The 16,373-nt window shown below is 33.1% G+C and overlaps 1 protein-coding gene across 1 annotated transcript in view; it reads right to left on the bottom strand.

The window, feature by feature from the left end:
• Positions 1-16,373, bottom strand: part of EYS (EGF-like photoreceptor maintenance factor) — a 1,472,906-nt gene that overhangs the window by 1,064,239 nt on the left and 392,294 nt on the right. Inside the window, 1 exon segment of the mRNA XM_087856898.1 lies at positions 7,144-7,265. Coding sequence (XP_087713024.1) covers positions 7,144-7,265 — 122 coding nt within the window.

The following is a 16,373-nucleotide window of genomic DNA, read 5'->3' as shown; positions in this document are numbered from 1 at the left end:
CTATATGTTACTGGGGGACCATGAGAAAATGGCTTCATTTTGATGAACCTTCTGTTTTTCCTTGTAAAATACATCTTCTATGATATACCATTGAATTATTCAAAAAAAAAAAAAAAAGTCCTGGAAAGGCAAACTACAGAAAAAAGTGGTATCTACATTTTCTGATAAGCAATTAGTCCTTGACTGTATATTTTTAAAAGTCATGGGATCAGTAATAACACTCTGGGCCTATACCTATGTCTATATGTTCAAATACTCATTCACATTTATAGTCATGATAATTACATTGGTCTCTTTTGAGTTTTTGTTTCAAATTTTTTTAAATACAGAGGATACATTTTTCTTGCTCTGGGAGGGTAGAAGAGGCCAGTAACTTAAATCAGGGGAACTAACATGGAAGGCTGTGGGACTGGTAAAACTTAAGTGATGTTGGTTAGATTAAAGGGCTGATGCCTGAAGAGAGAGGGATCAGGCCGAGGTGTTTACTTTGTATCTATCCGATGCAGAGTGTTTAGAGGCTTAGAAAGGTTAAGTGACTTGTTCCTGGTAACAAAGCTAGTGAAAGCAAAGCTCTCAATCTCAAAAGCCCATCCTCTTTTGTACATGCAACCTTTTGGTTTGGAAGGGTAGGCTGCAAAATTTAACCCCACTATAATCAAGATGATGCCACAGACCACTCTCTACTGTTTCAAATCAAAGTTTTTCATCAATTTACATAAAGAGGCTACTTATCTGTGAGCTCTAATTAATATGTACATATTAGAACCAAGATTAAGTTCAAATATTAATTGACCGGGGCTCCAGAGCTTGATTTTGGAAAGCCTTTGATTTCTGTTTAAACTAGGATGGTTGGCAAAAAAAGTAAAAAACAATGATATATTCTCTTTTCTGTGTATGTGCACACATGTGCATATCCTGACTTCCATAAATATATACCCACTTCCTAATTCAAAGTTTCTTGAAATTTCCACTATTGATAAATTCCTCACAGACAAATGAGGAGTTTTATGACATAATTAGAACATAATGGAGTTTTTTACTGATGGAGGTGAAAGATTTACTCCCCTCTGACCATTGTTCTTGTCAGTTAATAACCAATTGTTGAAGTCAACTTTTTGTGTGTGTGTAGGTGTGTGTTTCTTTTATTATCTTCTTAGAAAGAATATATAAACACAACATAATAGCTTTTAAAAATATTCTTATATAGACATAACCAATCAAAAATGGCATCTATACAAAGGGCAGAAATGATGGTTTCTAGGAAAACACTGAAATTATTTTGGACTGTAACTATCCACGAAGTTCTCAGATTTAAATTGTGGAGCCTAGAGTGGAGTCTCAGTTATAATTATGTAAAGATAGCAAATAATAATATAAAAGTACAATATAATGTTTTATTGAAATGAGTTGAAGCTTAATCTGTCTCATAATTCTTTGAAAATAAACCCATTTATTGATGCATTCTGGCTAATATTAGCAATGCAAATGGTATTCAATCAGTTCTAAATCATTTTTTTAAGTTGGACTGTTTCTGCGAACTATCCATTTTTATTAGAGTCTGAAAATGGAAAATTCTTCTCTGATCAGTTATGTTCTCACACAATATTTATGAAATTCAGTTCTGCTTGATAGATTCCTTAAACCTCAAAATTCAACCATTTGTAAATCTCACTTCTTTGTAATGAGTCTTGGAATAAGAAAGAAGGGAAAATATGTCTAAGCTTCAAAAATAGACTTTACAAGTCCAAAGTTATTAAAGCTCATGTATGTCTTTACTCAGGTGGATCAACAAATATTTTCTTAGCTTCTGTTTACTTTTATTTTGCATATAATCCTAAAAGATTTGATTATCTCTTTCAAAGCCATGACAGGTTCAAAACAACTAATTAAAGGGGAAGAAGTGGCGTACTTCAGATAGACATTAACTGTGACCAAAATTTGCCACTGAGAGGATATGTTAAAGAATTATACAAGCCATCAAATGAATGAACTAAAATTTTATATTAGTCTTGGATTGTACGAGAGAAACAATTCTATTATCTATTATAGAAACAATAGAAAACTGACATCCATTATAATGAACCACTTTCATAAATGTAATGTTAAATTATTCTTAAAGTAAGGATCTCTATAATGAAAGAGATCTGGGCAACAAAAAAAAAATAGGCAGATTTTATTCTACATAAACAAAAGTAGATCATTTAGAATAGATATGGCCAAAGTTCTTCATTTTGTGTTACCTAATCAATGCAACGCCTTTTTTAACAATGTGTTTGGTTGTTAGCTAAATGCCTCAAAATGTAGATTAAACTTTTGGCTATATATTCACTACCAAAGATGTTGAAACTAATCAAGTTGATTGAAAAATTTAACTGAACCTCTGAGATATCATTATAATTAATCAGTCATTGATTATTTTTAACACCCTAAAAATGATTTAAACCATTACACTCAGCCTGTATGAAAAGCTATAATTTACGCATAGATTTTCTAATTAGCAAATGCCAATATAAAGAGAGTAACACTTCACTAAGTTATTACAAGTGAAGAGAAAACAATATATTATTATCTCCCTCACAAACGGATTGGAATGAAAAATTTAGATCTATTCCTTTTGTCTTAAAAACAAAAGCACCAAAACAGATGGAAGAGTCCAATAGAGAAGATACAATGAAATACACTCCTAAAAACTCAGGAGGATAAAACTCTCGATTTTTCAGACCACCCTTTACTTCTCTTTTAAGGTGCTAAATTGTGAGTTGTCAGTACACATGAAATAAAAACTGCTATGCTCCACCTCCAACATCACAGATGTTTACAGCTAGAAAGTGCTATCTAGATAGCCAGTCCAGTGATTTTCAAATAGAAATACACACCAAAAATCACAAGGAATTATAAGTTACCTAGATGCCAGATGGATCCACCTACTGAAACAGAATTTAAGCATGTGTATTTTTAAAGGCAACTCCCTGGTAAAGAACAATTGTGTACAACTCTTTGATTCTATTGCAGAAGCTGATAATTCAACTAAAAAGTGCAAGAGTAGGTACTTGTTTATGTATATTCTGGTATTTAAATGAAATAGAAAGTTAATTTTTCTTAAATTAATAAAATAGTGCCATATGGAGTGGATATGGGTGACTATTCTAACAGTTCTTCATTTTATGGTTCTACTAAGTTGTGACTTGTCGTAAATCACTGAACAAATCCATATCAAAGTCAGACAATCTCCAAATGTTCTCGCTACTCTTTTTTAAAAAATAATTTTAAGATTGTATTTACTTATTTGATAGAGAGAGAGAGAGAGTGAACACAAGCAGGGGCAGCAGCAGACAGAGGGAGAGAAAGAAGCAGCCTCCCCACTGAGCGGAGAGCCCAATGCGGGGCTCAATCCCAGATCCCAGGACCCTGCCAAAGGCAGATGCTTAACCAACCGAGCCACTCAAGCACTCCTACTCTTTTAGGTTACTCAAAATTTACAATATGTTTAACCTAATCAAGTTTTAAAAAAATGAATAAGAAAAAATATTTTTTTGAGGTTTAATATTTCAGATGATATTCTACAGGACCCATGACTTAAAAGCAGTATTAATATATGACACAGGAATAGTAGACATTATATGTAAGAGCTAAGACATGAGATTTGATAAATTCTGTCATATTCCTATATAACAGAAATTATTGAAAATAAAATTTGTTAACTTTTTTTTTGCTACAAAAATGATTTTTTTTTCTTTTCTCCATCAAGGAATATTAGACAGTTCTGTGTATTTGAAGAATTCTAGAGCTGCCTAAATCACAGTCTATGTTAATTTCCATCAAGTGAGATTAAGCAAATCTTAATGGAGAGGGAAGGCATGAAAGAAGTGAAGGCTTTTGTATTTGGACAGAGAACAGTTGGACTAATTCCACACTGATGGAGGGTTTGTAATCCTAGAGAGAGAGCAGATCCCGAGGTTTTAGTGGTTCCAATTGGATATGCTGAAGGGACAACTGGGATCTCACTACTAATTAGCTAAACACTGTGCACTTGAGGGATGCAGAGGAGGTTCTGGGAGCCAAATTTGATATGAAAGGACTGGAATTATTTGGCAGATTAACCCATATTTGAAAGTAGCAAGGGGATTACAAAACGGGCATTTCAGTAGCAGCCAAGATGAACTAAGGAGGAGAGGCTATTCCCTCATGATCCCGGTTTGAGCCACCCCCAGCATTTATTCTCCAAACCCAAAGGGAGGAAATGGGCAACTCTCAAATGACTAACATGGATTTTTCAACCATATGGTGGTGGAGGTAAAGGAAGTTTTATTTTTACTAGAAAACACATAAATTCAGTTTGGTTTTTGCACCAGAGTGTTTGGCAGAAAATTTCTATCTGTAGTATACTAATATACATAATATGTATACATTTTAACATAGTTGTATATGAAAAAAATTTTGTCTTTTCCACACATTAGTTCTACTGCACTAGTTTTGTTTCTTCTGCTGTTATCAAAATTAAGCACTCATTATTCATATAAGATACAGAGGAAAATGAAAGCAAAATGAGAGGGGAAAATACTTGAATAATCTGATCATGTATATTTAAATAACCACAGAGAAGTACTTATTGTTGAATATAGCTAAGAAATTTACATGAGAGAATAAGTCTTATTCTACCCATTCTTAATGTTTGTGCCTTGTTATGTGCTAAGCATTCAATTTTTCTTTTTTCTCTCATTGTTTTCTTAGGTATACTGAACCACAAAGGAGGGAACCAGGAGGGAAACTGGCTCACTGTTACAAAATACTTATCTCGGTTTCAAAGTCTTCTGATTTTCTGCTTTTTATCTAAACTCACATTCATGATGCCCTTCAACAGTCGAATGGATAAAGAAGATGTGGTCCATATATACAATGGAATATTACTCAGCCATCAGAAAGGATGAATACCCACCATTTGCATCAACCTGGATGGAACTGGAAGGGATTATGCTAAGTGAAATAAGTCAAGCAGAGAAAGACAATTATCATATGGTTTCAGGTAAATGTGGAACATAAGGGATAGCATGGAGGACATTGGGAGAAGGAAGAGAAAAATGAAGGGGTGGGAATCAGAGGGCGAGATGAACCATGAAAGACTACAGATTCCGGGAAACAAACTGAGGGTTTCAGAGAGGAGGGGCGTGGGAGGATCGGTTAGCCTGGTGATGGGTATTAAGTAGGGCACGTATTGCATGGAGCACTGGGTGTATACGAAAGTAATGAATCATGGAACACTACATCAAAAACTAATGTACTTATGGTGACAAACATAACATAATAAAAAATAGTAATAAACTTAGTTTAAATAGCTTCTAAGGTTGAATAGTTTAAAGTTAGTTTAAATAGCTTCTAAGGTTGAATAGTTTAAAGTTAATTTAAATAGTTTCTAAGGTTGAATAGTTCTAAAGTTGAATAGCTGGCAATTTATAAAATGAATAAATGAGAGAATACTATCCTTGGAAGTTCTATCCTTTGATATGATACACTTTCTAAAGCTGCAGTCTCTAACTTGTCAAACAACTGGTTTAGTATCACACAGATGAGCTGTGGCAAGGTCAGATCTGGAAGTGGAATCTTATGGTTTTGGGTATGAAGCTCTTTCTACTACAATAAATTTCTATTATTGCTGAAGTTATCGCTGAAATCATAGGTTAAGATTAATGACATTATGGAAACTAAATAACTTACCTGTAAGTAAAAGGAATTCTGGTTCAAGCCGTATTAAAAAATAAGCTGAGTGATCTCACATAATTAGACTCAGGGCGTTTCATTCAGGAGTTCAGCCATTTGTCAAGGACCAGTTTCTTCTGGTCTCAGCTCTACTGCCTTCAGGGTCACTTATCATCAGTCAGCACCTCACTCCCTTCTTTGGGCTCTGAAAATGGCAAGTAATTACATGTATAAAATCTAGTTGTTGGAAGGTCTAGAAGAGGTCACACCTACATTTTACTTATATCCAGTGAGGATACACCAGCGAGGAAGGCTTTCCCCAGAAAGAACACTCATCTCAGAGACCAGCATAAAGTCACACGCCCACTCGTTCAGGAGTACCCAAAAGTGGAATGGATTTAGAATGACTGACTAAGATAAAGCATCTGATATGAATAAAGACAAAGCAACAGAGCCACTATGTGTACCTAAAATGTAGCTAGGTAACCGATGCACCCTCCATTTCTGGCCCTACCCATCTAAATGTCAATTGTAATTCTCCATTTAGATGCCTGCCTGCCTTGTGGGAAAGAAATAATTTGCCACAAATTAGCCTTTCATCATAAAAACAAACAATGTCAGTACACTGTTGGTCAAAATATGTCAATAAAAACAAGTCTGTTTTTCAAAGCATTTTCTTCTAACTTCAACTAGTGTAGTCCCTTCATGAAAATCATCTTTGTTGCTAAAGGATAAACTATAAGCCTATACCAGTAGCACAGCATTAACCTGTGTTGTATGTCACTTATTTTCTGAAGTCAGTCAGTGAATCCACCTTGAGTAGATATTTTTTATGTCAGGCTTTCTGAAAAATGAGAAGCCTGAAGGGATCCCATTGATTTGCCAACTGTGTCACAGTCCGTTTAAGGCAGAATGGCACATGCTTGTGACAAAGGTGATGACAAATGGATATGTACTGAAGGGACAGCACCAACACAGATGAATGAAGGAAATGATGGAAGTACACAACACCAGATAGAAATCAAGATAAAATATAAGATTATAAATGTCAGTGAAATACATTATGTGTGTATATAATACCTCGAATTATATAAAAGTAGGTACATATAAGACTAATGTCATTTTTTAGAATTTCTGAAATTTTACACAACTTCAATATTACCAAGAATTGTGAATCTGAAGAATGATTCTGTTGTTTTATAATATTTACATCAACTTACATATAGTTATGAATGGAACACTTATACTTTTTTATTATTATTAATTTAAAATAATACTGCTTGAGTTTCTGTTTTCTAATCTTAATAAGTATATATATGTGTGTGTGTGTGTGTGTGTGTGTGTGTGTGTATACCAACTTGACATATATACAGATGTTAACTATATTTGTAAGGGTTAATTTATGCTAGCCCACATTCAGATAAATTAATAATATTCATGGATACTAACGAGATGAAGATCTTTGCAGGTAGAATTGTGCTCACAGACATTCAGGATACAATCATCAATGTCCTGTTCACATCTCAGGCCAGCAAAACCCAGATTGCATAAGCAGGAGAAGCCGTTAACCACTGATAACAAGAGATAAGAGAAAATAATATCCCTTTAATAATGGTATGGGTAATGTTAATTATTCTAAAGAATGTTGCATTCAACTAAATGCACTTCACTTTTAACCAAATTAAACGTGAATTCACAGCTCTCTATAGTATTTTCTAAGTAACTATTTCACTCAGTTCTATTAACTTTAAAACTTTAATTTGAAATAAAAACAATCACAATAAACATTTGGTAACAGTTTGCAAAGCAACAATGACAATATCCAATCTTTTTCTTCTCTCTCCCTTTCTCTGTCAGTAAACAATACCTATGATAAATAGGTTACTTTTACATCAATTAACTTTTCCTCAAGTGTTTTAGGTTTAATAAACCAGAAGTTAACTCATTGTTAAAGTTTTTTGTGTGACAAGGTAGATTAAAGTGGGTAGTGATCTGAACGTTGATATTGAATTACTTAAGCCTTAGTTAAAAAGAGCCTTCACATTTCATCATGATCTTTTAAAAGTAATAATCAGAATCTGTCCTCTATTTTATCATTAATGATAGAAAAAGAATGGTTTCTGAAGCGTCTCAAGGAAGTGGTGACAGCATGAATTGTAGCTGGAGTGGGAACAGATTTATGGCTGCTTCTAGTCAGTCCCTGGGTTCTTCATTATCCCTGAGATTTACCATGTAATCTACACTGCCACTCTGCCTCTGTGCATGTTCCTGCTATTGGTCTCGTTAAACGTTGAGGTCCTGGGCGGCAACAGAATTTTCAGAACACTGTGTGGTATTTAGCTGGCTTCTAGATTTCCGTAGCCGTGTTTCTGAACAGCACGTGTACCTGGGCTTTTAAAGAAAAACCAGCTCATGGCTGTCAAGCAGAGACAAGGGAGATACAAGAATGGCAGCTTTTTAGGCAGGATTTTATTACTATTATATTTTACCTTTTTTCATGTGGCATCCTAGTTTTTAACATCTCAGTGAATCAAAATAATTAATAAATATACAAGTATAGTTGAAGAAAAATTAATGAGATAATATGGGATCAGTTGTGTTTCCTTATATGTTATATATGCCATCATGTATGTTAACAAATTAAAATCAAATGTTATACAATATGTAATTAAGACATTGTGATATTTTTAAATTTGATCATAATGATATTTTTAAAATTGATTATAATTATAAATTCAAGTTTGGATACTGATGCAAATTGGCAAGTAACGAAAACTACAGTCAACTTTCTGTGTAGAGATATTCTCTGCAGATTGATGAGTTATTTTAAAAGAAAAACAACAATAGATAACTTTAAATTAGCAAAAGGTCTAAAAGACAGAGATTGGTGTTAGGACATAAAGCTTGCATTTATTATTAAGAAATATGCTTTCTGAATGTTGACTATTCTGGGCTAAGAAGCTAAGAATGAACCCAGACGAGAACATAGGGAATTAAACTGGATACCATAGGTAAAATAAATAAACTAATAAACAACCATAATCTGTTCAAAATTTAAAACAAAGAAACAAAAAAATGGGCTTTTCCCCCCACATCTAATTTGTTAACCATGGGTTATATGAAAACTTACCACCATTTTATCAGGAAATACTTTTTAAGCATATTGCCTTGTTTTGCTGTTATTTTTTTTTTTACCAGAAAATACGGATACTATTTTTATTAGTTTTTATTAGTATTTTTTAGTTTTATTAGTAAATATTCCATACTCCTCATCTGAATTAAATTTTCACCAGATAAGCCCTGCATGAATTTGGATGAAATAACAATTTTATACTTAAATACGTACTGAACATCATATATCAGCTGTACTGAAACAGAGCTTCTGATGTGAAAAAATTCCATGGTGAAAATATAGAGGTATTTTAATAATGTATTGCCAGTGTGGTGAATAAACACATACTTGAGGTTTACAATTTCACACTGACATAATAATAATTATTTCTCATACACAGTCATGTAATAAATACTGTTAGTTTGAATTCGGAAGTTTGGCTTCCCAAACTATCTTATATTTGAGAAAGTATTAAGAATATAATAGATTTATGCTGATATCAATTTACATGTCTGATCTAATTTTTAATAAATATTTTGTTTCTCTGGTAGTTAAATCTCTTAGATGAGGTCCAAAATACATTATGGCTAATTCTATTATGAAATAGATTAATATATCAGGTACTCAAAGTTTATATTTTCCATAATATGTTATGTAGGACCTCCAAAATTTTAATAGATAACATTGCATTATAAGTAGCATATTTGAAAATTATACTTTCTTACTGTATAAGGAATTGTGATCTAGAATATTTTAGACCCTTTTTCCTTTTTCCATTATTTATTTTTTAAAGTTTTTATTTAAATTCCAGTTAGCTAACATACAACGTAATACTAGTTTCAGGTGTACAATACAGTGATTCAGCACGTCCATACATCAGCCGGTGCTCACCACAATTCATAAAAATCATATGCATATTATAAATATATGTCACTCAGAATATGTCAGATTTGCCCCATATATAACCATAGATAACCATTATTCTAGGGCTACCTAGATCTAAAAGTGTTGCTAAGCACTCTCTGAGGCATAATTTTCTGTTCCTTCCTTATTTTACAGTGAACATCAGAAACTGACGAGTCATCCCCAGCATCCCCAAATACCAATGGGCTTAAGATCAGAAATATTGTAATAGTGACTTATTTCAAGGTAATCTGAGAATTTCACAAATTTAAAAACACAATTTTAAAGTGACAAAATCTGAAAAAAAAAGAAAAGAGAAAAATGATGATGCTGTCAGTTCAAATCAAGAGTAGCAAACAGGGGGCCCATAGCCCCCAAATATATTTTGCTTAGCTGCCATAGTGCTGGAAAAGTTAATTCTATATTAATATCTACATAGATATTCCAGTTTGTGAGGGCCCCACTACTACCTGTTGTTTTAAACTTCGGCTGCTTCACTCAGTTTGGAAAAAATCGTTATGTTCTTTGATGACATGAGTTTACAAAGCACTCGTTTAAAAAAATAATTCATAATTTCAGCTAAATTATACCGTTTCAAAATAAGGTGACTTTCCTTCAAAATGTGTTTTCTCACAGATTATATTAACCATTTATTCATTTAGTGAAGGAGCACATAAAGATACATTTTGAAGGAGATAAAATAAAACAAGATGGACAGTTTTTTTGGCAATATCCTTCTAGCTCACTTTTTTTCCTCTTCATTCCCCTTCATCATATCCAGTTCATGGGGCTATTTTATGACCTGTTTCTCCTGTGTCTTAACAAAAATTATCCATTTTAGACATGTTCTTCCATTTCAAAAGCCATGTTCTAATATTCAATATTTCTTCTTTTTTTCTTTCTCCTTTTCTTTCCTCTGATTTTTCCTTTTCTTCTTCTGACTGTCCTCTATAAATTTAAATTTCTTCAGGAATACATATTTGGTAGGAGGAAATGTGTGTGCATCTGTGTGTGTGTGTGTAATAGATGTGATAAAATAATGATTTATTTTAAATCACTGTAAGCAGTGCTTCTCCTACCTATAAATACTCTTTAAAAATCTACCATAAAGAAAAAAAATGGCTAATTCTAACATCAGAACATAGAAGTAACATTTCATTAGATTCTCTCATTTGCTACCATTACACTCACAAAAATATAAACAAATTCATCATATGTGGGTGTGTTTTGTGAAAATAACTGGGATTGGCTTTGATATTCATGGCAGGGTAAAGTCAGTAAATAATCAACATTGCATACTGAGTTATTCCATTGCTGTGTCAGATTCTGAGTTAGACTACTGTACAAGAATTACTGTGACGGAGTGAACTCACTGTCATAGCAATATCCATGCAAGCAAGGGCTGGAACTGCACTCACTGGACCTGCAAAGCCTTTCCCACATTGGCACTGGTACCCAAGAGTAGATATACTTCGGTTCCATTTTCTTTCCAAACACAGAGCCATTATCACAAGGATCACCAGCCTCACAAGGCCCCAAATCATGGTAAGAATCTGAAAGAGAAGAATCTGTGTGTCAGTGCTTACTTAATGAACAGATCCCCACAACTGCTGTCACATACCTGGCGTATGTCTGCATAAATGCATTCAACTTAGTCTCTAGGCAATGACTCATAATTTTCTTCAATATTATCATTGTGATTCTCTCTACATTACGATTTAGGAAAGAAATGTTATTTATGATTTCTATGCTTCATCTAACAAAGCACCAGCAGGCAGCAATGTTAAGTGACAGCATCTTTAAAAATCCCATTTTGTTTCTTCATACTTTATACCTCTTGTCCAACAATGTTCTCTGAAAACATTGCAATTAAAAAAAGTACATTATTGATGATTGATGCTCCCTGGGTTTTTTGTTTTTGTTTTTCTGATACCCTGGAGGTTGCTACCACTATAAGCTTTGCTTGATGGATTTCCTGCTATTCTCAAAACAAGTACACAATGAAAAAAGAACATTTTAATAAGGTTTTAATCTTAAGAGTAACACCTCAGCCCTGAAACTAAGTTTTAAATTTTACTCAGAGAATGTAACTAGATAAAGTAATTGTCATTGGGTAAAATATACACAAGTATTTAGAGATAAGAAATAAGATGGTTGACCCAAGGGAATACATATCACAGAAAAAGTGAGACATAAACAGCATTAAATTGTTCAACAAAGCAAAATCATTATTCAGGTGTCAGTTTTTCAGACATAGTAAAAATATTTGTATATTAACTATACGGAAAGTATTTAATAGAATTCATTCACCAAAATATGTAGCATATATGTACAAACTTAGCTTCTACAAGTACCTGGCTGAATATCTCAGAGAAGAAAATATCCAATAATCATTAAGTCCTTTAACTACTCAGATTTTCTTAGTAACTTCATAACTATAGAGTTGAAGGAATAATAAACTAACTGGTATAAGAGAAAAAGTTTTTAAAGTTTAGAAGTACAGCAGTAGTTGGAGAAATTCTAAAACCTGTGGATCCCTATGGTTCTCCCCTTCTTGTTATCAAGAAAAAAAAAAAAAAAGGTAAGATGATCGACATCAACAATGTATACAGTGAAAGACCCAAAATAACATAGTTAGTGTCCATAAAATAAGAGCAATAGAAACTATACCAAGTTGAGGGACGCCTGGGTGTTTCAGTCAGTTGTCTGCCTTCAGCTCAGGTTATGATCTCTAGGTCCTGGGATCCAGCCCAGCATTAGGCTCCCTGCTATGCAGGGAGTCTGCTTCTCCCTCTACCGCTGCCCCTCCCCCTGGCTTGTACTCTCTCTCACTTTCTCTCTTTCCCTATCTCAAATAAATAAATAAAATCTTAAAAACAATTAAAAAAAAGAAACTGTACCAAGTTGAATAGACACCCAGTACTTCAGGTTTCCAAGCGCAGTAAAAGAAGTAAAAATAAAAACTACTTCCAAAGAGGATAGAAACAAATTATCTCCTTCAATTAAAAAATCTATTAAGTGGCTTTTTCTTTTCAAGAGCTATGGTAAATAGTGTGGAGAATTCAAATAGGAACAAGGCCTCTTCCTTCTCCTTAAAACATTATGAGATTGAAGTATATTGCAAATGGTGCATTCCTAGATACTGTTTTATTGTAATGAAAGTATTTTCTTTGCAAAAGAAGAGAAATGGCATTGAACAACATCCACCAGAAACACATAAAACAATGATTTATCCTTAACAAAAAGTTCTCATGCATGCCCTTCTTTCTAATTACCTACTTCTAAATATCTAATTGTAAGAATAGGTATTTTGCTTTGCTAGTGAGAAGTTAATTTAACTTGTGTCTTTCATAAATTGTTGCATGCATATAATCCATTAGATTGAGCAATAATTCATACTTGTATTAGAGAAGACACTCATGATATTTTCTTTTACAGAATACACGAGTCCACTGTACCCTGAATATCATGTTGCTTTGTATACTAATTCACTATACCAATACTTAATGAGCCCCTACTAGGTGTCAAGCAATGAGACAGAAGCTGGGGTTATAAACAATGAGGGTTCATATAAGCAAGTAAATCAGTACAATATGATATGGGGTAAATGTGGTCAATTTCTCATGCTAAGAAATCACTGTAGCAGGAAGAATTCTAATATGACCTCCATGGTATATAGCCTGGAGAATCCTCTCCTTTTGAGTAGGGGTGAGATTTGTGAATGTGATAAAATATCATTCTGATGATTATGTTACCTTATATTGCAAAAAGGATATAAAGAACTAATTAAACTCACCTGATCAGATGACTTCAAGTCAATTAAAAGAGATTATCTTGGGAAGCTCTGCCTTAATGAAGTACGACTTTGAAAGAAGTCAAAGGCATTCTGATTGCCTGGAAGGAAGAGAAATTAAAAAAAAAAAGCCCTATTTACAATTCTAGCAAAAATAATAAAATAAATATGAACAAACTTAACCAAGGAGGTGAAAGGCATGTATTCTGAAAACTATAAAACACCTATGAAATAAGTTGAAGATGACACAAAGAAATGGAAAGATACAACATGCTCATGGATTGGGAGAACAAATATTGTTAAAATGTCCATAATATCCAAAGCAATCTACACATCTAATGTGATCCCTATCAAAATACCAATAGCATTTTTCACAGGACTAGAAATAATCCTAAAATTTGTATGGAACCACAAAAGACCCTAAATAGCCAAAACAATCTTGAAAAAGAACAAAGCTGGAGGTGTCACAATTCCAGATTTCAAGATGTACTCCAAAGCTGTAGTAATCAAAAGAGTATGGTCCTGGCACAAAAATAAACATATAGATCTATGAAAGAGAATAGGAAACCCAGAGATAAATCCACAATTATATGGTCAATTAATCTTTGAAAAAGGAGTAAAAATACCCAATGGGAAAAAATAGTCTTTTAAACAAATGATGCTATGAAAACTGGACAGCTACACACAAAAGAATGAAACTGGACCACCTTCTTACACCAAACACAAAAATAAACTCAAAAGGGATTAAAGACCTAAATGTGAGACCTGGAACCATAAAAATTCCAGAAGAAAGCTCAGGCAATAATTTCTCTGACATCAGCTGTAGCAACACTTCTCTAGATATATCTCCTGAGGCAAGGGAAACAAAAGCAAAAATAAACTATTGGGACAATATAGCAAAATAAAAGCCTTCTTCACAGTAAAGGAAACAATCAACAAAACTAAAAGACAACCTACAGAGTGGGAGAAGATATTTGTAAATGACATCTGATAAAGGGTTAGTATCCAAAATATATAAAGAACTTACACAACTCAACACCCCAAAATAAACAATCCAATTAAAAAACGGACAGAAGACATGAAAGACTTTTCTCCAAAGAAGACGTACAGATGGCCAACAGACGCATAAAAAGATGCTCAATATCACTCATCATCAGGGAAATGCAAATCAAAACCACAACGAGATATCATCTCACTTTTGTCAGAATGGCTAAAAATCAAAAACACAAGAAACAAGTGTTGGCGAGGATGTGAAGAAAAAGAAATCCTTGTGCATTGATGGTGAGAATAAAAACTGGTGCAGCCACTATGGAAAACAGAAGGAGGTTCTTCAAAACATTCAAAATTGAATTACCATATGATCTAATAATTTCACTACTGGGTAGTTACCCAAAGAATACAAAAAACAAAAACACTATTTCAAAAAGATATATGCACCCTTGTGTTTATTGTAGCATATTTACAGTAGCCAAATTATGGAAGCAACCCAAGTTTCCATCAATAGACGAATGGATAAAGAAGACATGAGATATATATAATGGAATATTACTCAGCTATAAAAAAGATGAAATCTTGCCATTAGCAACAACATAAATGGATCTAGAAAGTATAATCCTATATGAAACAGGTCAATCAGAGGAAGACATACACCACATGATTTCACTCATATGTGGAATTTAAGAAACAAATGAACAAAGACAAAAAGAGATAAACCAAAAAAAGAGATTCTAAACTATAGAGAACTTATGGCTACCACAAGAGAGGTGGGTTGGGGGATGGGTGAAATAGGTGATGGGGATTAAGAGTACACGTATCATGATGAACACTGAGTAGCACACAGAACTGCTGAAACACTATATTGTACAACTGAAACTAATTTAACACTGTGTGTTAACTATACTGGAATTTTTTTAAAAATATGTTAACATTAATATGTTACAAAAGTAAGGAGGAGGTAAATGAAATTCACAAATTTGAAATAATATCTCTGTACATTGGGACAAGATCACGAAATACTTTGTGGTCGATAGTACTTGGACCTGTGTGGATTGAGAAGCCATTAAAATCTTTCCTTAAAAGTTGTAATAAGGTATACTAAGCCTGTTCACACTGAGAATTACACTGCATTTCTATTGCATTTCTAAGTTGTATTTAAAAATATATAACACGTTTATTTTTTTCCCTGAGGTTTTATTTTGCTGAAAACTATATCTTGTTGACACAATTTAAAATTGAGAAGCCATGGTAATATACATTTTATTTGCATACATAGTTGGTAGGAAAAATTAAAAACCTATTTTCATTAGTTTTCTTTTACAACTGTGTCATCAATATGCAAAATCCCAAATGCTTAGGTTCCAACTGAAGATGTACTGGTAGTAGAAATGTGCATTTAACTGAACTATTTTTCCTCTAATTGAAATTTGCATCAATCAAATTAGTATGCTACTTCCAAGTGTATGAATCACTTTTAGTATCAAGTTCTTTACGATACTGTTAAACTTCTTAAAGAAAAATACTGTTTTTGAAAGCTTTAAGTGGATATAGATGTTTATGAAAATGTGAAAATGCTAAACATGAGTCCATATTAGTCTAGTGGTTTGAATTTTTTCTTTATGATGGTTTAAACTTAATGAAAAATGCTGTTTAAAAATTCTGAAGTGATAGCAGATTTCAGAGATTTATTTAAAAAACACAGCAATGTTATAAATTAGTAAATAATAGGTTAGGTGCTACATTTCTGTTAGGAGGTGTAATATAGGAAGTATAAATGACAGTAATAAAGGCACAATGACATCCACTACAGAGATACATGAAATGGAAATCAAGTCCTCCAACTTTCACAAACCGTGTACATTCTGTCACGGCAGA

This window comes from Ursus americanus, chromosome 29 (genome assembly GCF_024610735.1).
Source record: "Ursus americanus isolate L20-20 chromosome 29, mUrsAme1.1.p, whole genome shotgun sequence".
Classification (NCBI taxonomy): Eukaryota; Metazoa; Chordata; class Mammalia; order Carnivora; family Ursidae; genus Ursus; species Ursus americanus.
This window is presented reverse-complemented; position numbering and strand designations above follow the sequence as displayed.